At 40.7% G+C, this 23,489-nt stretch overlaps 1 protein-coding gene across 2 annotated transcripts in view; it reads left to right on the forward strand.

The window, feature by feature from the left end:
• Positions 1-23,489, forward strand: part of NDUFS1 (NADH:ubiquinone oxidoreductase core subunit S1) — a 76,821-nt gene that overhangs the window by 37,297 nt on the left and 16,035 nt on the right. For both annotated transcript variants that reach the window (XM_068245001.1, XM_068245000.1), the window contains 5 exons: positions 697-831; positions 1,299-1,413; positions 8,139-8,284; positions 17,392-17,520; positions 21,067-21,196. In XM_068245001.1, the coding sequence (XP_068101102.1) occupies positions 697-831; positions 1,299-1,413; positions 8,139-8,284; positions 17,392-17,520; positions 21,067-21,196 (655 nt within the window). The remainder of the gene's footprint in view (positions 1-696; positions 832-1,298; positions 1,414-8,138; positions 8,285-17,391; positions 17,521-21,066; positions 21,197-23,489) is intronic.

Below are 23,489 nucleotides of genomic sequence, written 5' to 3' on the forward strand. Positions count from 1 at the left end.
GAAATGCACAATATAAATGTTATTGTCTTGTGTATTGCGCAAATGATCCCTAACAGTAGTTGAAAAAAGTGTAGTGTTATCTTTTTAGTTTATAAAGTTATAGCTTCTTGGAGACTAAATTAATAAAAGTCACTTACAAAATGGGTTATGTAGCAATGATATATGCTACATACTGCTCATTACTTTTTGTATGAAAGAGTAGTTGCTTCAAATAATTTTATGTTCATTTTACCATATATAATTAGTGTGTTTACCATATATTATTAGTGTGCTTATTTATCATTTCATGTTGCAGACAATTTTAGTAACCTAGTCCAGTGTTTAAAGGACCACTCCAGCGAAAAACAAGTAAGCACTTTAAAATCTGACAGAACTGACAGGTTTTAGACTAGTCAATCTGCTTATGGGGATCTCGTGGTTTTCTTTTTCTAAAGCATTTCCTGAATGGCATTTGCTAAGCTTAACTGATAAAAAAAATGTGCAAATGAGTAGGGAGGCTGGCCGGTATCTTACTATTTTGGCAGTTAAACTGCCATTCAGGAAATGCTTTTGAAATCAAAGTAAACCCTGAAAATCCCCCATGAGGAGATGGACTTGGACGGTTTCTGTCAGATTTTAACTGCCTACTTTTTTTGCTGGAATTCTCTTTTTAAGCAAAGAAAATCATTTCTGTGTTCTACATTGCTTTGCTTATAGGAAGACAGAATCTGTTGATGTTCTCGATGCCCTGGGTAGTAACATTGTGGTCAGTACAAGAGGAGGAGAGGTGATGAGAATCTTGCCAAAAATGCACGAGGATATCAATGAAGAGTGGATCTCTGATAAAACCAGGTACAGCATCTCTCCGGTCCCTTTTCCATTGGTAATTGAAATTGACATCACAAACACACTGCAGTCACGATTTTGTGTCTTTGTACTATTATCATGCATTTCCGACATTTACACTGCGGGATTGCATTGATGATTTCCGACAGGAAAAAAAAAAAGTTTGAAACTTTGTAAATTCATAAAAAAATGCTGCATTTTTGTTTGTCCAAATCAAATTGCACCAGTGAATAAAATGCATTGTGATTACCATGTTAACCCTGGTGCCCTTGCAATTGGCAAATCGCTTGCAATCCAAAAATGGGATTGGAACATGCCCAATGGATGGGAGGCCTTATACAGGTCTTCTCCTCTTTTGTTTGATAACATTTTTATATGTTCTTGCATTATCAAAAACGCTAAATATTTTTGAATTGGCATCTTGTGCATAAAATTAATATAAACCTTTTAAATTAATGTTTACATTTATACAGATTTGCATATGATGGACTAAAACGCCAGAGACTGACTCATCCAATGATCAGGGATGATAAAGGCTTCTTAGTTCATGCTTCTTGGGAAGATGTACTAACTCGGGTGGCTGGCGTGGTAAGATTTTTTTTTTTTTTTCTCTGGACACTAGTCTTCTGCACTTTAACTTCAAATACAGGGTTCATTTTCATGCACGCTTGAGTTTTTCCAGGCGTTCTGAACACATGAGAAGTTGAACACATCTTATGTATGTTATGCCTGTATTCATAAACTAGAAAGCCTGAAACTCACAATGGCTATATTTTATCTCTATGTTGTGTTCAATGATTAAGGTGCGCTCATTATTGTTATAGTTCCTTCCACTTTATTGTTTTGAGCCTAATTAATACCAAACCGAGATCAACTGGCATATCTTAACTGCAATACTCTGTAATGATAATGTGTACTTCAGACAGCCATTCATGTGCAGAGAAATTTACCATACAAATGAAACTTCTGGCATGATGGGGAGAGAAGCTTTTGTGGTGCAATTTTCACAACATATATTTTGTGAAAGCATGGAAAATTTGGGACAGGGTTGCGAGGAAGGTACATTACTTTATCTAGGTTCCAGTAGTTGTTTTCTTGTGATAAAAAAAAAAATCCTAAGTGGTCTTTATGCCGTGTATTGGAGTTTAATCAGTGGCGTAGCAGTAGGGGGGTGCAGAGGTAGCGACCGCATCGGGGACCTTGGGCTAGAGGGGCCCACCCCTCAAACACAGTATTCGCTCTTTATTGGTCCTGTGCTGATGATCACTTTTATAGTTGATTTGAATGGTAGTAATCATTAACACAGTTTCCCATTCCCTTCTTGCACCTCTGACACTGTGGTTGTCCTTGATTGTTTTTGTTGTGTTGCATTCATTGTTATCTATAGCATGTTTGGGGGGGGGGGGTCCTCCAGTGTGTCTCTCTAGACCCCAGGGCTGTGGAGTCGGAGTCGTGGAGTCGGGCAATTTTGGGTGCCTGGAGTCGGAGTCGGGAAAAAATGCACCGACTCCGACTCCTAATGAATTTGTAACTGTAATTAAAATAAAATATGATAACATTTTCTATTTCTCAGATAATAGTCATTAAAAATAATGTATATATACAGTATATATACAGTAATAGCTGTGCTTAGTCCACAAAAATGAAATAAACCAATCAAAATTAGTTACTTGTGCTGCTTCAATAAAGCAGTCCCCGTATTTTTAAGGTCAGATATACATATCTGATTGTGACTGTAAATATGTGTACACAGGTATCTCTTATATATACTAAATAACATCTATGCTGTAAGAATAAAGCCTGATGTGTAGCTGTGTCACTAATAGAGATGGTCAATGAGATGGAAATAATTCTGCATTGATGCTGATTTATGCAAATGATGAAATCAAATAATTTGATATGTTGTTAAAATTTGGTTTGGTGACTACAAGTTAAAGGGTAACTGAGACGGATGAAAAGTAAAGTTTTATACATACCTGGGGCTTCCTCCAGCCCCCTTCAGGCTAATCAGTCCCTCGCTGTCCTCCACCACCCGGATCTTCTGCTATGAGTCCTGGTAATTCAGCCAGTCAGCGATGTCCGGCCGCATGCCGCTCCCACAGCCAGGAACATTCTGCACCTGCGCAATAGTGCTGCACAGGTGTAGTATGCTCCTGGCGGCGGAGTGTGTGCATGCGTACTACGCCCGACTGGCTCAAGTACCTGGACTCATAGCAGAAGATCCAGGTGGTGGAGGAGGACAACGAGGGACTGATTATCCTGAAGGCGGCTGGAGGAAGCCCCAGGTATGTATAAAACTTTAATTTCATCTGTCTCAGGTTTACTTTGTTACACAGTAGTACTATACTCTACATATGCACTCCCCACAGAGCTGCAGGGAATCCACTGAGAATGCTGTGCACATTGAACACAGAGTTGTTGTCTGTTTACAATCTCCTCATTCCCCTGCAGAGTACCTGCACATCATTCTTACATGTACCCACACTTAAATTGCCTAGGGCCTGATAGATGTTCTTTGTTCCGGTTTGTACCTTTTACAAGTACTCTTGCCAAGGACTAGTTTTAGTCTAAAGGGAATAAATATAGTAGTCTACATATCCTTCTCACTTCAGTTGTATTGTAAAATTCCTAAGCGTTGGCAGTTAAGAGACGAATTTCATGTTACATACTTTTAATCAACAAAATTGTAATATGCAAATTAGAGGAGTCGGAGTCGAGGAGTCGGAGTCGGTGGAATCCTAAACTGAGGAGTCGGAGTCGGTGGATTTTTGGACCGACTCCACAGCCCTGCTAGACCCTTTAAAAGATCACCGACCACAGCTGTTGTCGTGGGCTTCTACCACATAGACTGGTAAGGACCGGAAGAAGCCTCAGGTAAGTAAAGCTTAACTTTTACCTTTCGGCCCAGATACTGATTTATGTAAGGCTACCTTAGCTACCCTAAGTGTGAGAAAAATCATGAATAGTATTTGGACATGCAATTCATAGTTCATTTCAAAGCTTTGGTTTTTTTGACGAGATGTAGTGTTGGCACTAATAATATCTATAACAATAAGAAGGCAAAGAAATGCACATTTTCATGATTCACTGACACAGATTTACAGAGTGCAAGGGTAACAGACACAACTGAGTCTAAAATCAACAATTGGCACCATAATAAGTGCCTCAGCAGATGTAAACTATACATGTATGACCAAACAGAAAAAATTATCTGCATGAGGAGTGAATCAATGTACACAAAACCAGATGAAAACTTCATAAGCAATATCTTTATTCAAAACACCAAGACCAAAAATTACAATAAAAAGTGTGGACGTCCCACAGTGCCCCCTACACACGCGTATCGTGGCAGTGCCGCTTTATCAAGAGGTGCAGGTCTAGTCTCCAATGCGCATTTAAATAGTGCCGCCGTACACCTCAGGGGAAGGTCATTTCCGGGTCTCACATGCGTAGCCACGCATGTGCGCAATGACGCCGCTCGTCTCACTCAGAGCGAGTGGTGCGCCTGCGCATAGCGGTAATAAGCCATAGAGCGGGGCGGAAATAGTCAGAGATAGAAGCGCTGCTAGCATAAAATGTTGTAGATACTTTTAAATACAAATACAATAATTTTTAATTTATAATAAAATGGCAACAGTACAAAGGGATGGAAAAAGTATCAGAAAAATAAAAAAGGGTATAAAAAGATATTTATAATACAAAATATGAGAGCACATATGGAAAATGTGTATCAAAACTCCATCTTGTGGTCACAATGAGAAGTACAATGAAAAATAATGAAAGTCAATTATAAATACAAAAAACACATACATGGTAAGTATATAGTACATGCAAATGAGTTAAAAATATGTGTGCACGATGTGCATGTAAGCATGATCAATAAATATAAACATAAATAAAAATATCTGAAAAAGAATGTAATAGCAAGTAAATGGTGAACTCTTTCCGTGAGGTCCCGGATCAATTCATAATGGTAGAATTTCTTCCTATTCTTGTGCACAAAAGTGCCTGTGCTTGAAGTGCTAGTGCAATGCAAGAAATACACTGAAAAGTGAAAAAACATGATGGTACTCTGTTCTATAACAATGTGGTTAACAAACAATAACTCATGGAAAAGTGAATAACCCGAGTTGTGGTTAAACTCGACAATCAAACAAACCCTTGTTGCGGAACTGTACTTACTCAGTCCACACAACAATGTCATAAAGTGCTGTCAGTGCAAAGGTGTGTGCAATACAAACTGGTCCACTCACCAGGGACCATTTAAAACAAAGTGACAATTCAAAAGTGCATATGTGCAAAAATAGTGCAGAATCAAAAGTCCAAAGTGTCCAACTGCAGTGTCAAGATATAAAAAGGACACACAATTGTGTGTAAGTAACTTACCATGTACAAAGGAAACATCAAAATTCATGTGTTATATAATTGTAACTACATATGTCCTTATGATCTAGACAAATGAAAATAAATATAAAGAAAAATCAACATTAGTGTGTTATATCAGTAGATATTGCCTAGATTGTAGCCAACCGCACTGCGTTGTCAAAGTGCATGGAGTAGAGAACTCAGGAAAAAATACCCCATACAAAAGGCAAGAGTATGGAACTATTTATAAAAAACTTTATTTAAACTGTGCAAAGAAAGAGTCCTAGTCTCACTTTCTGCCCTTATTGTGATAGAAAACAACCCAAGGAAAACAACTCATTCAATCCATTGGGGCTCAGGGTTCCCATGTCATGTATCCATCTCAATTCACATTTCAATAACCTCATTATCAGATCTCCCCCTCTTATTCCCAACTTCACCTGCTGCAAGCCCATAAATCTCCAGTCTTTTAAGGAGGCGTTATGGCTGTGGAGGGCATGTGCTGCCACTGGTATTAACCGTTTCCCGTCTTCAAAATCTCTCTTTGCGAGTTTAATTGTAGAAACATGCATTTGCAACTGTATTTTTAGTACATTTTTTTGGCAAGGGCACTGCAACATGCAGTGCGCTTTGCACATATGCGCTTTTGCATTGTCATTTTGTTTTGAGTGGTCCCTGGTGAGTGGACCAGTTTGTATTGCACACACCTTTGCACTGACAGCACTTTATGACGTTGTGTGGACTGAGTAAGTACAGTTCCGCAACAAGGGTTTGTTTGATTGTCGAGTTTAACCACAACTCGGGTTTTTCACTTTTCCATGAGTTATTGTTTGTTGACCACATTGTTATAGAACAGAGTACCATCATGTTTTTTTCACTTTTCAGTGTATTTCTTGCATTGCACTAGCACTTCAAGCACAGGCACTTTTGTGCACAAGAATAGGAAGAAATTCTTCCATTATGAATTGATCCGGGACCTCACGGAAAGAGTTCACCATTTACTTGCTATTACATTCTTTTTCATATATTTTTATTTATGTTTATATTTATTGATCATGTTTACATGCACATCGTGCACACATATATTTTTCACTCATTTACATGTACTATATACTTACCATGTATGTGTTTTTTGTATTTATAATTGACTTTCATTATTTTTCATTGTACTTCTCATTGTGACCACAAGATGGAGTTTTGTTACACATTTTCCATATGTGCTCTCATATTTTGTATTATAAATATCTTTTTATACCCTTTTTTATTTTTCTGATACTTTTTCCCTCCCTTTGTACTGGTTGCGCTGGTTGGCATTTGCTATCTCCATGAGGATAGGAATATTGTTCATGTTGTGCAAGAGGTCTTCTTTTATTGTTCAGTGTACTTTGCCATTTCTTGCTGACTAGAGAGTTTTTCAGCTATACACGCTGCTGAGCTTGTCATTTACTAGACTCAGATTCAGTGCTGTCAGTCACCTAAGTTTTGTGACTGTATATATCCGCATGTAGGTTTTATTACTGTCTTGTGCCACACTATAAATTCCTTTTTTGGAAGTAATGTTATTGCATTTTGATATTATTGTATCAGAGTCCCCAGTGTCTATGACCCATTTGTTAAGTGTTTTTATTGTAATTTTTGGTCTTGGTGTTTTGAATAAAGATCTTGCTTATGAAGTTTTCATCTGGTTTTGTGTACATTGATTCACTCCTCATGCAGATGATCTTTTCTGTTTGGTCATACAATTACAGAGTGCAAGGGGACTTCAAACCATGATGATTTTATACGTAACTTGTCTATTTTGATCATTCCTTGAACAAAGCCCACAAGAAAATATCCTACCTAATAAAGTCGCAGATGTCTGCGTCCACCTGCGTCTGTGTGTGCCGCCGGCGAACTGCACAGGGCCACGAAGCATGTATGTGGAGTTGTGGGCACGGTGGCTGTAACCTAGTGCCTGTTATTATATTGGCTATTTCTTACATATCCTGTAATCTTTGTAGTTTGACCAATGTAGAATGACCAAATAAAGTATATCTGCACTAAAATTGTGAGCTTATTACCATACTGACATATGATGCCTCTCTCGAACCTTCCATTTTACTTACTTTGACTAATGCAACAATGTGATGTTGTTTTAATAAACTGCATAGATAGATGGCGTATGATGATACATATCTTTGTATTTCTTCAAAGAAAGGAAAAGGGTTTATAAATCGATACTTTTTATTAAAATAGATATGAAGTGTTAAAAGAAGTCTGTCTTGTTGGCATATGCAGCAGAAGCTCTGAAGTTGAATAAATGAAAGGTCTGTTTTTGTATGTGGGCCACATCCATCTCCTAAAAGGTGACTCGCAGTTTTCCATCACCACTAGGAGGTGTCATCCTTCAGCTGGAAGGCCTCTTGTTGAAACACCCAGTAGATGTGCTGTGAAGTCTTGTTCTGTGTCCCATGACACATACTGTGGTTAATGGATCTATCAATATGTGTTCCCAAGTTTGTAAGTTTGTTTATTTTGGAGTGTTTAGTATACCAATACCTTGATCATGGGCTGCCAGGTCCATGCCCCTTTTCATTCAGCACTGAAGGAGGTGCTCCCTGAAATAATATAGTGGCAGGACTCTATTTTATACTGGCAGGCGGAAGAATGAAGAGCAGCATTATGTAATCTGTATATTCATTGTAAAAAAAAAAAAAGTACTTGCCCAGTATTTTGTGAACAACATTACCGCTACTTGTCTTTTGGTTTGTTTAAAATGCTTGTAGATCTCCTATTGAATTACTTTGGGGCATCATTTTCTTATGTATAAAACAAAATAATGAAACCTTGTTTTTCAATTTTTGATAGTTTATTTATAATATTGCCAGAAAATAATTAACAAGCCATTTTATTTTCTGAAATCATGTTTCAAATTGTTACTTATTTCTTAACTTGTGTTGTTTTTATAGTTACAAAGTGCCCAAGGAAAGGATCTAGCAGCTATTGCTGGTGGCTTGGTGGATGCAGAAGCACTTGTTGCCCTTAAAGATCTGCTTAATCGGTTTAATTCTGACACTCTTTGTACCGAAGAAATCTTTCCCAATTACGGAGCTGGGTAACCTGTTTCATACTACCTTTTCTCTACATGAAAAATGTAATACATACTTGTATAAATTAATCATCCTTGCTATGTGCAAGTGTTCCACCCGCAAGCTACACCATCAGTTTGTTATGACCCTGAGAATGAAAAACATGATATATATAAACTAGAATAGGTTTACCACCTTATACGTGGCAAAAACTTTGGGGCTGCATAGTAAATGGGCATTGGCAGTAGTACAATTTTACAGGCATAGATCAGACAAGATTCGAAGAGGCATAGGTTTAGTAATACAAGAGATACAGTATCTCACAAAAGTGATTACACCTCCTCACCTTTTTGTAACTATTTTCTTAAATCCCCAAGACGATCCAGCACCGCTCTTTTATTAGAAAATTGCTTTATTGGATCTTACAAAACATGCATAAAAAGCTGTATAGTGGCTACGATCCACCGTTTCAGACCTCCATAGTCCTTGTTCACGCCACACAGCGTGGCTGTGTGGTGTGAACAAGAACTATTGAGGTCTGAAACGGTGGACCGTAGCCACTATACAGCTTTTTATGCATGTTTTGTAAGATCCAATAAAGCAATTTTCTGATAAAAGAGCGGTGCTGGATCGTCTTGGGGATTTTGGATTGTTTACCCGGATGGTACACGGGTGGATCCGTTGCACGCCTGACCCCTGAATCATTAGAGTGCTGTCCTACCTTCTTTCTAGGTTATGTAACTATTTTCTTGAATCTTTCATGGTTCAAAACTGATAATATAACAGTTTGATACAATGTAAAGTAGTCAGTGTACAGCTTGTGTAACAGTGTAAATTTGCTGTCCCATCAAAATAACTCAATACACAGCCATTAATATTTAAACCGCTGGCACAAGTGAGTACACCCCATAAGTGAAAAATGCCACAATTTTTCATGTCAATATTTTGTGTGCCCACCACTATTTTCTAACACTGCCTTAAAGGAATATTGTAGGGGGGTCAGGGGAAAATGAGTTGAACTTACCCGGAGCTTCCAATGATCCCCCGCAGACATCCTGTGCCCGCGCAGCCACTCACTGATGCTCCGGCCCCGCCTCCGGTTCACTTCTGGAATTTCAGACTTTAACGTCTGAAAACCACTGCGCCTGTGTTGCCCTTGTAAGCCTCCATAGAAGCGCATAACGCACGAAATGGCCGTCAGGCTCTGCACCCACCGCACCTTCCACAGCCACCCACGGTATGTGTACCCTCTATTTATAAGGATAATGTCTCTGATCATTATATGATTTTAAAGATGTCAGAATAAAGTATATGACAGCAGTGCCGGCGCTTTCTTCTCCTCTTCCATAACATGATGTGACTTTGGCCTGAGCACGCTGAAGATATAATCCACACACACCTGACTTGGGGCTGTGCAGCTTCCCTCCCTCCTCCCCCCTCCCCTCCTCCCTTGGATACACAACGGTTCCTGCAGTGCCAGCAATTCCTGTTTTTTCTTCTACTAGCACACCACTAAGCACAGCTATTACTAATTCATTAGGAGTCGGAGTCGGTGCATTTTTTTCCCGACTCCGACTCCAGGCACCCAAAATTGCTCCGACTCCACAGCCCTGAGTTAAAGGACCACTATTGCGAAATGTATAAAAAATAAAACAAAAAAAATACTAATACTGAAGTAAAAGCAAGTAGTTGGAAGAGTACAGGGTTAATAGTTTAACCACTTGCCGACCGCTCACAGCCGGCGGCAAATTGGACGCCAAAAGGACCACAATACGCCATTCGGCGGCGGCTCCTTTGGGCGTGTCGGGGCAGCGATCGCGTCACTGGTGACGCGCGCTGTCCCTGGCAACAGGCTTCGCCCATCCGCGACATCATCCCGCTGGCCGTTCGTAAGCGCCGGCGGGATGTTAACCGCTCGATTGCCGCATACAAAGTGTATAATACACTTTGTAGTGTATACAAAGTGTATTATACAGGCTGCCTCCTGCCCTAGTGGTCTAAGTGATCGAGGGACCACCAGGGCAGGCTGCAGCCCTCCATGTCTGCACCCAAACACACTGATCTGCCCCCTGATCGCCCACAGCACCCCTCAGACCCCCCCTCCCCTGAACACCCCCCAGACCCCTGTTTGCACCTAATCTCCCATCAATCACTCCCTGTCACTATCTGTCAATGCTATTTTTCTAATTAGGTCCTAATCTGCCCCTGGGGGTTCCTGATCACCCTCTACTACTTAGATCCTCCTTAGACCCCCCCCCCCGTGTACTGTATACATCTATCCTCCCCTATAATCACCCAATGGTCACCTGTCAATCGCCCATCAATTACCCTCTGTCACCACCTGTCACTGCCACCCATCAGATCCTAAACTGCCCCCTGCGGGGGCACCCGCCCACACCCTCAGATCGCCCGCAGACCCACCGTCATATCACCACCAAAGTGCATTGTTTACATCTTTTCTTCCCTCTAATCACCCCCTAATTACCCATCAATCACTCCCTGTCAATATCTGTCAGTGCTATTTTATAGATTAGGTCCCTAACTGCCCTCTGGGGGCTCCTGATCACCCCCCCCACCCTCAGATCCACCCCAGACCCCCCCTCCGTGTGCTGTATACATCTATTCTCACCTTTCAATCACCCATCAATCATCCCGTCACCACCTTTCACTGCCGCCCATCTGATCAGACCCTAACCTGCATCTTGCGGGCATCTGATCACCCCCACACCATCAGATCGCCCGCAGACCCACCGTCATATCACCACCAAAGTGCATTGTTTACATCTGTTCTTCCCTCTAATCACCCCCTAATTACCCATCAATCGCTCCCTGTCAATATCTGTCAGCGCTATTTTGTAGATTAGGTCCCTAAATGCCCTCTGGGGGCTCCTGATCACCCCCCCTACCCTCAGATCCACCCCAGAAAACCCCCCGTGTACTGTATACATCTAATCTCCCCTGTCAATCACCCATCAATAATCCCGTCACCACCTTTCACTGCCACCCATCTGATCAGAACCTGACCTGCCTCTTGCGGGCATCTGATCAACCCAACACCATCAGATCATCCGCAGACCCACCGTCATATCACCACCAAAGTGCATTGTTTACATCTGTTCTTCCCTCTAATCACCCACTTTTCACCCATCAATCACCTCCTGTCACCACCTGTCACTGCTACCCATCAGATCCGACCCCAATCTGCCCCTTGCGGGCACCCAATCACCCGCCCACACCTTCAGCCCCCCAGACCCCCTCTGATCAACTCGCCAGTGCATTGCTTGCATATATTCTCCCATGTAATCATCTATTGATCACCTATCAATCACCCCGTCACCCCTTGTCACCACCTGTTACTGCTACCCATCAGATCAGATTCTAATCTGCCCCTTGCGGGCAACCAATCACCCGCCCACACCCTCAGATAACCCCCCCAGACCCCCTCTGATCAACTCACCAGTGCATTGCTTGCAAATATTCCCCCCTCTAATCACACCTTGAGACACCCATCAATCACCTCCTGTCACCCCCCTAGCACTCCTATCCATCAGATCAGGCCCTAATCTGCCCCATTTTAGAAAGAAGACACCCCAAGGTATTCCGTTAGGTGTATGATGAGTTCATAGAAGATTTTATTTTTTTGTCACAAGTTAGTGTAAAATGACACTTTGTAAAAAAACAACAACAATAAAAATCAATTTCCGCTAACTTGTGACAAAAAAAAAAATCTTCTATGAACTCACCATACTCCTAACAGAATACCTTGGTGTATCTTCTTTCTAAAATGGGGTCACTTGTGGGGTTCCTATACTGCCCTAGCATTTTAGGGACCCTAAACCGTTAGTAGTCTAGAAACCAAATGCCTCAAAATGACTGTGAATAGGACGTTGGGCCCTTAGCGCACCTAAGCTGCAAAAAAGTGTCACATGTGGTATCGCTGTACTCAGGAGAAGTAGTATAATGTGTTTTGGAGTGTATTTTTACACATACCCATGCTGGGTGGGAGAAATATCTCTGTAAATGACAATTTTTTGTTTTTTTACACACAATTGTCCATTTACAGAGATATTTCTCCCACCCAGCATGGGTATGTGTAAAAATACATCCCAAAACACATTATACTACTTCTCCTGAGTACGGCGATACCACATATGTAACACTTTTTTGCAGCCTAGGTGCGCTAAGGGGCCCAACGTCCTATTCACAGGTCATTTTGAGGCATTTGGTTTCTAGACGACTACTCACGCTTTAGGGCCCCTAAAATGCCAGGGCAGTATAGGAACCCCACAAGTGACCCCATTTTAGAAAGAAGACACCCCAAGGTATTCCATTAGTAGTATGGTGAGTTTATAGAAGATTTTGTTTTTTGTCACAAGTTAGTGGAAAATGACACTTGGTGAAAAAAAAAAAACAGTAAAAATCTATTTCCGCTAACTTGTGACAAAAAATAAAATCTTCTATAAACTCACCATACTCCTAACAGAATACCTTGGGGTGTCTTCTTTCTAAAATGGGGTCATTTGTGGGGTTCCTATACTGCCCTGGCATTTTAGGGGCCCTAAAGCGTGAGGAGTAATCTAGAAACCAAATGCCTCAAAATGACCTGTGGAATCCTAAAGGTAACTCATAGGACGTTGGGCCCCTTAGCGCACCTAGGCTGCAAAAAGGGGTCACACATGTGGTATTGCCGTACTCAGGAGTAGTAGTATAATGTGTTTTGGGGTGTATTTTTACACATGCCCATGCTGGGTGGGAGAAATCTCTCTGTAAATGGACAATTGTGTGTAAACAAAATAAAAAAAAAAATCTCATTTACAGTGATATTTCTCCCACCCAGCATGGGTATGTGTAAAAATACACCCCAAAACACATTATACTACTACTCCGAGAACGGCAATACCACGTGTGACCCCTTTTTGCAGTCTAGGTGCGCTAAGGGGCCCAACGTCCTATGAGCACCTTTAGGCTTTACAGGGGTGCTTACAATTTAGCACCCCCCAAAATGCCAGGACAGTAAACACACCCCACAAATGACCCCATTTTGGAAAGTAGACACTTCAAGGTATTCAGAGAGGGGCATGGTGAGTCCGTGGCAGATTTCTTTCTTTTATTTTTATTTTATTTTTGTCACAAGTTAGCTGAAATGGAAACTTTTTTTTTTTATTATTATTTTTTATTTCAAAGTGTCATTCTCCGCTAACTTGTGACAAAAAATAAAATCTTCTATGAACTCACCATGCCTCTCACTGAATACTTTGGGATGTCTTCTTTCCAAAATGGGGTCCTATCCTGGAATTTTAGCACCTCATGAAACCTGACAGGTGGTCAGAAAAGTCAGAGATGCTTCAAAATGGGAAAATTCACCTTTGGCACCATAGTTTGTAAACGCTATAACTTTTACCTAAACCAATAAATATACACTTATTGGATTTTTTTAAATCAGACGTAGCAGAATAAATTTGGACAAAAATGTATATAGAAATTTTACTTTATTTGAAAAATGTCAGCATAGAAAGTTAAAAAAAAATCATTTTTTTTTGACAAAATTCATGTCTTTTTTAATGAATATAATAAAAACTAAAAATCACAGCAGCAATCAAATAGCACCAAAAGAAAGCTGTATTAGTGACAAGAAAAGGAGGTAAAATTCATTTAGATGGTAGGTTGTATGACCAAGCAATAAACCGTGAAAGCTGCAGTGGTCTGAATGGGGAAAAAAAAGGCTCTGGTCCTTAAGGGGTAGAAAGACTGTGGTCCTCAAGTGGTAAAAAAAAAAATCACTGCAGTTGTTTATATTAACAGGACAGTCTGCCTTTGGATGCTCTTACCAACAGCTTTTGCAATTCTTTATTGTGGGCCATGGGGGAGCAATCAATCATTCCTTTGATGCAAGAAGGGATTTCCCTGCCATTGCCTTATTTCCTTATATCAACATTAGTAAAGCAAATAAATTTGGTTTACTTGAAGTTTTTTATGAAGAAGGATTTAAAAATAACATTCTGAATTATATCTAAACCTGAAAAAAACACACAAAGACCACTTTTTTGTATTTATTTCCTTTTAAACAATAGCACTTGCCTGGCAGCCCTGCAAATCTAATTGGCTGCAGTAGTGTCTGAATCAGTGGGCAGCACGGTGGCGTAGTGGTTAGCGCTCTCGCCTTGCAGCGCTGGGTCCCCGGTTCAAATCCCTGCCAGGTCAACATCTGCAAGGAGTTTGTATGTTCTCCCTGGGTTTCCTCCGGGTACTCCGGTTTCCTCCCACATCCCAAAAAACATACAGATAAGTTAATTGGCTTCCCCCTAAAAATGGCCCTAGACTACAATACATACACTACACGATATAGACATATAACTATGGTAGGGACTAGATTGTGCGCTCCTCCGAAGGACAGTTAATGACAAGACTATATATACTCTGTACAGCGTTGCGGAATATGTCGGCGCTATATAAATACTAAATAATAATAATCACACCAGAAACAAGCATGCAGCTACTCTTGTCAGATTGAACAAAAATGTCAAACACCTGATCTGCTGCATGATTGTTCAGGGTCTATAGCTAAAAGTATTAGAGGCAGAGGATCAGCAGGATAGCCAAGCAATTGGTATTGCTTAAAATGAAATAAATATGGCTGCCTCCATATCTCTCTCACTTTAGGTGTCCTTTAAGTAAAATGTATTTTTATGTACAGCTAAAATGGGTATCTCAGACTCCCCAGTAATCCACTGTATAGCAGGCCTCTAGGAAGTGGAGGAGTATCGCAGTGCTGCCGGTCTGTGAGCTTCCTAACAGAAAGAAGGAGCACAGAACTGACATCCTCATTGTGCTATGACACTACACTGCCCAGTTAGGAGGCCTGACCTGGTAGTCTACATTTGCTGGAGAAAAGTGAGGTTAAGGTTAATCTGGCATTTGCATTCTGGCTAGCTTGCATAGTTACCTGACTGACAGGACTTGATGAACAGCATTAAATCTAATCATTTCCTTACCACTGGGGACATGTCCTTCTGGGTGAATACCAGCATTCAAATGAGACCTCTTTAGTTCTGCCATTTGTGCATGTACTAAACATGACTATTCTATCATGCTGCATTACTGAGAAACCATTATTTTTACATTTTTGGTCATAGAGGTGTAAAAAAAACTTGCTGTATAGACTGTCTGTAACCAGCGCTTCATAGGATTCATCTAAACCTTACTATTCCTACAGATATGATTTTTCGATTTCGCTCCTTTCTGGAGAAGTCATCTGGGGGTGGGGGGGGGGGGGGGGAAGGGGGAAGGGGGAAGGGCCCTCACAATGTATTTTCAACAGGAAAGGAAGTGTGTGGAATGCGACACCACCAAAATAATTTTTGAACTGAGCCACACTTCATAAAGACCATTTTTTCTAATTTTGCTTTCTCTCTTCCTTTACCTAGCATGACCTGCCTTGTCCAAATGGGTACCAATCCATTGTTTTTATTTAAAAAACACTTTACTGTTGCATTTAAAAAAGTTAAAATATTATACAGACCTTTCTTATTCATGCCCTGTAAGAGATCTATAACTCTATTGATAAAAAATGCCTTTTGAAAAGGTATTGGCAGTTTTTTACAACACAAAATTTATAAAAGGGCAATCAGATTTAAAGGGGAACTGAAGTAAGAGGTATACAGAGGATGCCATATTTATTTTCTTTTAATCAATACCAGTTTCCTGGCAGCCCTGTTGGTCTATTTGTCTGCAGTAGTATCTGAATAACACCAGAAACAAGCATGCAGCTAGTCTTGTCAGATCTGACTTTAAAGTCTGAAACACCTGATCTGCTGCATGCTTGTTTAGGGGCTATGGCTAATAGTATTAGAGGCAGACGATCAGCAGGGCTGCCAGGCAACTGGTATTGCTTAAAAGGAAATAAACATTGCAGCCTCCATATACCTCTCTCTTCAGTTCCCCTTTAATATGATGATGATCAGTGCTTATTATCATACCTTATTGATAATCATAAGCTCCTTTCACTTGAGTGAAGTGGGCAATTGAATGTTCCTCTCCTACTTAAAGAGACACTGAAGCGAAAAAAAAATATGATATAATGAATTGGTTGTGTACTATGAATAATTACTAGAAGATTAGCAGCAAAGAAAATATTCTCATACTTTTATTTTCAGGTATATAGTGTTTTTTCTAACATTGCATTATCCTATAATATGTGCAGATTACACAACACTCAGCATTCAAAATGAGTCTTTCAGAGCAGTCTGTGAAGTAATGACATCTCCTCTGGCAGAGGAAAAGTAAACAGTTCAATTACAGTTGAGATAATAAAAGTCAGATAACAGCCCTCTCCACGACTAACTTAGTCGGAGAGCTTAATAGCTTTTTTGCATAGAGATAACAACTGGAGTTTCTCAACTCTTCCTGTACTGGAAACAATTAGACTGATGTATCTGATCTTAATGTTTAATTTCTTAGCTGTACTACACATACAAATCATAATATCATTTTTTTTTTCGCTTCAGTGTCTCTTTAAAGAGGCAGTTTGCGGCAAGATGGTGTACACCTTTGTTCTTCATTGTAGGATTTGGTGTTCTTCACCCTCTAAATTGAGAATTCTGTTTGACCAATCTGTAAGGTGACCTTATAAATACAGCCATTGCAGATTTCTACTGAAATAGGTGATCAAATAAAAGTGGTGACCTTTTCAGTTGATTGCCACTTTTATAAATCATATGACCTGAAAAGTGCCTTTTTTCCGCAGAAATGACTGTTCTTTTCCGGCAATTAAAATATATGTATATGTATGTGTGTACATGTATGTGTGTGGAGGAAGCCCTGTGTAAGTATATTTTCGTTTTTGAAACTACCTAAACTAAAATTTGAATGTACAGTATTGGACTTGTGGTTTTCAAGCTTCATGGTATACTGAAATGCTTGGTTGTAGTTGTAGTTTTTTCTTCTATCTGTAAACGGCTTTAGCCCTGTAACCAAACATTTTCTTAAAAGTAGGAAAACCCTGCCCAAAATGATTTTCATAGAACATGTACGGTACAGAACACTCCATGGCAAATATTGACTATGAAATTGGGTGGTGTATATGTCTAATAAAACCTAGTTCGGGATATTAATTGATTTATTTTCACAATTGCAGCACTGACTTGAGGTCAAATTATCTTTTGAATTCTCGAATTGGGGGAGCAGAAGAAGCTGATGTTTTATTGTTGATCGGCACTAATCCTCGTTATGAAGCACCACTATTTAATGCAAGAATTCGGAAGAGGTATGTCGAGTAGTATTCTGTCACCTGTTTAGCAACATCAAGGCTTTGATTTACTAAGGTTTCCTGAGCTAAGAAACAGGAGGAATCCTGCAAACCAGGCCCACGTCTGTAAATATTGTCTGCTATTAGGTGGCAAAGTTTGATCCCTTGCCTGGGATAAATGCTGTTCTAGCGTTTTTTTTGTTGTTTTTTTAAAGAGAACATACAGAATTTTTTTGTTGTAGGATGAGCCCTTCACAACCTAGGCATCCAGCAGATGGTATTGCACGGAGCTGCTAAATATAATTAGCCTTTAGGGTCAGGGTACCAGTCACACTATGCAAGTGTGCAAGTGTCTTACTGTTGATCAGGCGAAAGAGACAAGGCCATCACAATGCCATGTTTGACAGTGTGTGCCACACAATAAGGAGTTTATTTATAAACAATTGAAAAATAGGACTGCAACGGTGATATAAAGTTGCATCACAGCCTACTGCTTCTGTGGGACCTATACACTGCACTGGAGCATACAGTTCATAAACATTATGCACCGCATGTTGCTCGGTAACGCACAGCGTGCTGTGCTTTATCCTGCCAGAAATCGTTGCATCGCACCAAAAAAAGTAACAATGTGAAAGCCCACATTAAAATATAGCTGCATCGTGTTTTGATGTGATTATATTGCACCATGACGCAATGGCTGTAATGCTAAAGGAGCTTTAAATTGGCATTAGGGCCCTTTTACTCAGTCTGTGTTCCATTTTATGTTGGACACTTGCAATTTCCCAAATGCAAGTACAGTAAAGTTTCAATTAGAATCATGGGAATGCATTCATACTGAATGCATTTACAATTTTCGAAAAGGCAGTCATAGATCTGATGCATTTTTCCTGTGTTTCGATTGAGCCCAACATAGTGAAAATCACAAAATGCAATTGTGTTTTTATCCTGAGAGCAGTTCAGCCATGCCAATACAAGTCATTCCCGGGCAGGAGAAGCACTCTGCCTTGTCTCTGCACTGTGCTCTTCCACCTCCTCTGCTGAGCAGACACAATGGCCTCGATTCATAGACCATTACCGCATACAGGAATGCAGAAAACAGTTGCCTTTACCGAGCACTTAGGAAAATATCAATTCATAGTGGGTGTTACCGCATGAAAAGCTGAAATTACCAAGCAGTGAGGTAAATTACAGACTTGTGCGGTAAATACCTCAGTAAATGTCAATTCATAAAGTCTAAAATATCGAATGCAGTGATTTACCGAGCATTTTACATTGCCTCGATTCAAAGACCAGAGTGCGGTAAATGTAAAATGCTCGGTAAATCGCTGCATTCGGTATTTTAGACTTTTGTGTGCTAATTCAAAAAAATGTTCACAGTTGCGGTAGAAGTTCAGTAGTTTACCAAAGCCCAATGACAAAAAACGTGCGGCAACAGAAGAAATGTGGAGTTGTCTGTATTGTTACATGCTGTTCTCCATGACAGCATAATAGTAAGAGGCATGCCGACATAGAATGTACATGTTTATTTTACTGACTCTGCTCGATCTGAATCTATCCATTAGTCTTTCTTAACATTTTATTTAACTGCCACAGTTAAGAAGAACTTCTAGGAGACATTAGACGTGCCATGCTTTTCTCTCAAAAATTGTGATTTCGATTTTATTCCAGATTTTCTTCTAAACAAGCCGTAGCACTAAATTTACAATGCTCCCAGTATAGTTGTCCCAGTATAGGTTAGCCAGGTAGGGGCATCCAGTATAGGTAACCAGTATAGTTGCCCCCAGTATAGGTTAGGGAAGTAGGTGCCTCCAGTGTAGGCTGCCACAGCCAGTATAGTTGCCCCAGTATGTATAGGCTAGCCAGGTAGGTGCCTTGAGTATAGTTAACAGTTTAGTTGCCCCCAGTATAGGTTAGCTAGGTAGGTGCCTCCAGTATAGGTAGCCAGGCAGCATAGGTGTAGCCGCAGGGGAGAGCGGGCATAGCGTAGTAACAACTTTCCTTCTGGGATGACACCGGCAGCCTCTATCTTCTTCCTCTCTCAGCCGTCCATCGCGTTGGTACCAGTGCCCCTTGTGATGACATGCAGTTACGTCATCACAGGGGGTGCTGTTACCAATGCGATTGACGCCTGGGAGAGGAAGTAGAAAGAGGCTGCGGAGGATCCCGGAAGGTGAGTTGCGCTATAATTGAGATGGTGTGGGACGCAGAAAAATATACACGTTAAAAATCGCTGCTTTGACGATTAAGTAATCGTCATGCCCCACATCGCGATTTGGATTTCAAACCGTTTAAAATTAACTTTATTGTATCTCTAAGAATAGATACTGAAATTTGAAACTGGGAAATTTAACCTTTTCCTTCGAGATTCAGCATTATGCATGTGTATGCATCTTTTTGCTTTGGTTCTGTTGTTGCATTGAGGCTGCCAGACTTGTTCAGAAGCTGATAATAAAAGTACGGCCAGACATGAGCGCCCGCTAGAAAGTGGGCACCGGGGCTAACCACTACTTCTATTTAGCCAGCGGCTCTGGTAAAATTATTTACCTCTTTTTCTTTTCTTTTTTTCTTTATCAGGCGATTTTGGTTATTAGTTGCCAGGGGAGGGAGGGTTATTAGTTGCCTGGAAAGGGAGGATTAATAGTTGCCAGAGGAGGGTAAGATTATTAGTTGCCCGGGGGGGGGGGGGGGGTTATTAGTTGCCTGGGGAGGGTGAGTTATTAGTTGCCTGGGGAATGGTAATTAGTTGCCCGAGGGGGGTTATTAATTGCCCAGGGAGGGAGGGTTATTAATCATCTGGAGAGGGAGGGTTATTAGTTGCCGAGGAGGGAGGGTTGTTAGTTGCCCAGGAGGGGGGTGGGGTTATTAGTTGCTGGGGGGGTTACTAGTTCCCTAGGGAGGGGGGTTATTAGTTGCTTATGGAGGGGGAGTTATTAGTTGCCCGGGGGAGGGTAATTAGTTGCCCAGGGGATGGTAATTAGTTGCCCGGGGGAGGGTAATCAGTTGCCCGGGGGAGGGTTATTAATCGCCTGAGGAGGGAGGGTTATTAGTTGCCCGGGGAGCGTGGGTTATTAGTTGCTGGGGAGGGTTATTCGTTACCGGGAGGGAGGGTTATTAATCGTCTGGGGAGGGTGGGTTATTAGTTGTCGCGGAGGGAGGCTTATTAGTTGCTCAAGGTGGGAGGGGTACTGTGTGAGTGTAGGGAGAGATTAGGTTATAGTGAAATATCAGCAAATATTGCCGTTATTTCACTATATCAGTCTGGGTGTAGAATATTTGTAAATCTACTGATATTCTACTACCGCAATTAATGTTATTTAACGATTCGCCTAAATTAACGTGCAGCTTTTTCAAATGTATCCGACCTGTTCCTATCAGACGTTCCTTCACATTCCAAGATGGTGTATGTAACTATTTGCTGACATATTGGTTTTATTTTCAATTTCTTTAAGGAAAAATCCTACATTTTTAAGGGCTTACCGCCGTTGCTGGAAAAAAATCTGTAATTTTGTTAACTCATTACCTATTCCCTGTTACATGGTATTACCTGTTCCCTGTTACATTTAGCTGGCTTCAGAATGATCTCCAAGTTGCTGTGGTAGGAACTCCTGTTGACCTGTCTTACACTTACGATCATTTGGGAGATTCACCTCAAATAATTAAGGACATTGCATCTGGGAAACATCCATTTAGTAAGGTGAGCAGCTGAATGAATGTATCTCTAATCTCATGTCTTAAAAAGTTTAACACCTAAATATTACAATATTCCAAAACTTAAATGCTGAAACCTATGTGTCTCTGAAGTCATGTTTGTTGTCTCTGCTGACATTTGCTGATATACATACATACATACATACATACATACATACATACACTAGGTGACCTAAGCCCGTTTAAAAATGGGTTCTAGGTCCGTGTGGAATCCCCATCCCCTCTCCTCCACTCCACTCCACTCTACTCCCACCTCCCCTCCCACTCTCCGCCTCAGTGTCACCTCGCGCGCACGCCGCCCGCTCGGCTCCCTGGTCCCACGCTATCCCTGTGTAGCGTTGTCCATGCTGCGCAGTGCGCACATGCGCACAACGGTTCAGCACGGACAACGCTACACAGGGACAGCGCACGGACACTGGGGTTTTATTATAGAGGATATATAATATTCTGTAGAATCTCTTATTTTATTGACTCTCAGACAGTTTAATCAAACAAATCATACTTACTGAGGATTTTAGGTCTACTTTATCTAAGGACTAAAAAGGTTGTTTTGCCTTGTATATTCTATAAATTCTCTTCATGTCTCAACACTGCATGATGATGCAGAGCAGCAGCAATATCAACATTATTATTATTTATTTATAAAGCGCCAACATATTCCGTGGCGCTGTACAGTGTAAGAAAACAAACCAGGGATACATAATGATACAGACAATGATATACTGTATATTCTGGCGTATAAGACTACTTTTTAACCCTTAAAATCCTCTGAAAAGTCAGGGGTCATTTTTATATGCCAGGTGTCATTGATGCCGGGTGATACGCCCTATCCTGTTACCACCTCTCAGACCTCGCTGCTGAGGACTGTAGTGAAGCGGCGCAGGCGCACATGTGCGAGAGCTGAGAGGCAGAGAAGGAGGTAAATAGGATACAAGGGCGGGCCAGACGGGTGAAAGAGGTGTGTTTTATGTGCACATCACAATCTATTCCATACCACTCTGATAAACAGGTAGACAAGGAGAGCTGACCAATCCACTTAGGGAGAGGGAGAGTTGACCAATCCAACCAGACACTCACCTAAATACTGTTATATACTGGGTACCACATACAGTACAGCACCGGTATCTGTTCATACATAGCACCACTATATGTTTTTTTTAATTTTCATTTGGTGTGCACTGGAAGAGGGGTAGTCTTATATGGGGAGTATATCCCAAACTCTATATTTTAACTGGAAAAGTTGGGGGGGTCGTCTTATACGCCCAGTCGTCTTATACGCCGGAATATACGGTACATCAAATATGAGCACTGATACAAAATACAAAACTGCTGATTACAATTGCAAATTTAACATGATGACTAAAATGTATACATGTCTAACAAAGTGCAAGCAATTAAATTAATAACATTCCATGACAACATGCTCAGAGCCTTCTGTTAACTAGTGTAGAGAAATTCTACTAGAAAGTTCACCTAGAAAGCTTCAGGTCACATGGCCAAATTTATAAAATAGGGTTTTTTAACTGCACAATCCTCTTTTGAAACAAGTCAGTCAAATTTGGGCATGTTTACTTTTCTAAGCCATGAGATTTTTTTTATACTGTCTGGTTATGAAGGTGGGCTTCAAAGGACATTATACATATAAATACAGTTATTTGCTCACCACAATGCATAAAAAAGGAAATTGGGCCCTCCTATGTAGGTTTTTCCAGTGCAGCGATCTGGCAAGTATAACCTAGTGCCCTACCACAAAAATACATTATCATCTAATGTTAAACAGATGTCACCTTCCATCCATTTGACAAGCTGGGTAGAGGGATCAAGGAAGAGACTTCTGCAAGCCAGTGAGCAGGTCTTTTGGCAGTATAACCATAATAACTTAAGGCTCATTCCAGTGGACAGGAGAGACATTTGTGGTCCATAACGGTTATAGAGGGCTGCCTCTGACTTATGTACTTTATTGAAAGTGACATTTCAAGTTCAAAGCTGACTAAAAATCACTATATATCAACCAGATTTTGTATTGATAAAAATCTGTGTCTTACTGAAATGTTGTGGGCTAACGTCACAGGAACGGGAAACATCTGTTTCGTCCCCTTCTTTGTCTAATTTGTAGTAGCATTTAATTTGAATTTCTAATTGAATTGCAGAAAGATTTTCAAGTCTGTTACACTGCACCACTCCCATAGGTAGATTGTAGCAGATGTAGAAAGTGATGCTTGCAGACTGGCATGGAACGGCAATGTTTACAACATTAAATTTTGACTAACCCTTAGTGA

Source organism: Hyperolius riggenbachi, chromosome 7, assembly GCF_040937935.1.
Source record: "Hyperolius riggenbachi isolate aHypRig1 chromosome 7, aHypRig1.pri, whole genome shotgun sequence".
NCBI lineage: Eukaryota > Metazoa > Chordata > Amphibia > Anura > Hyperoliidae > Hyperolius > Hyperolius riggenbachi.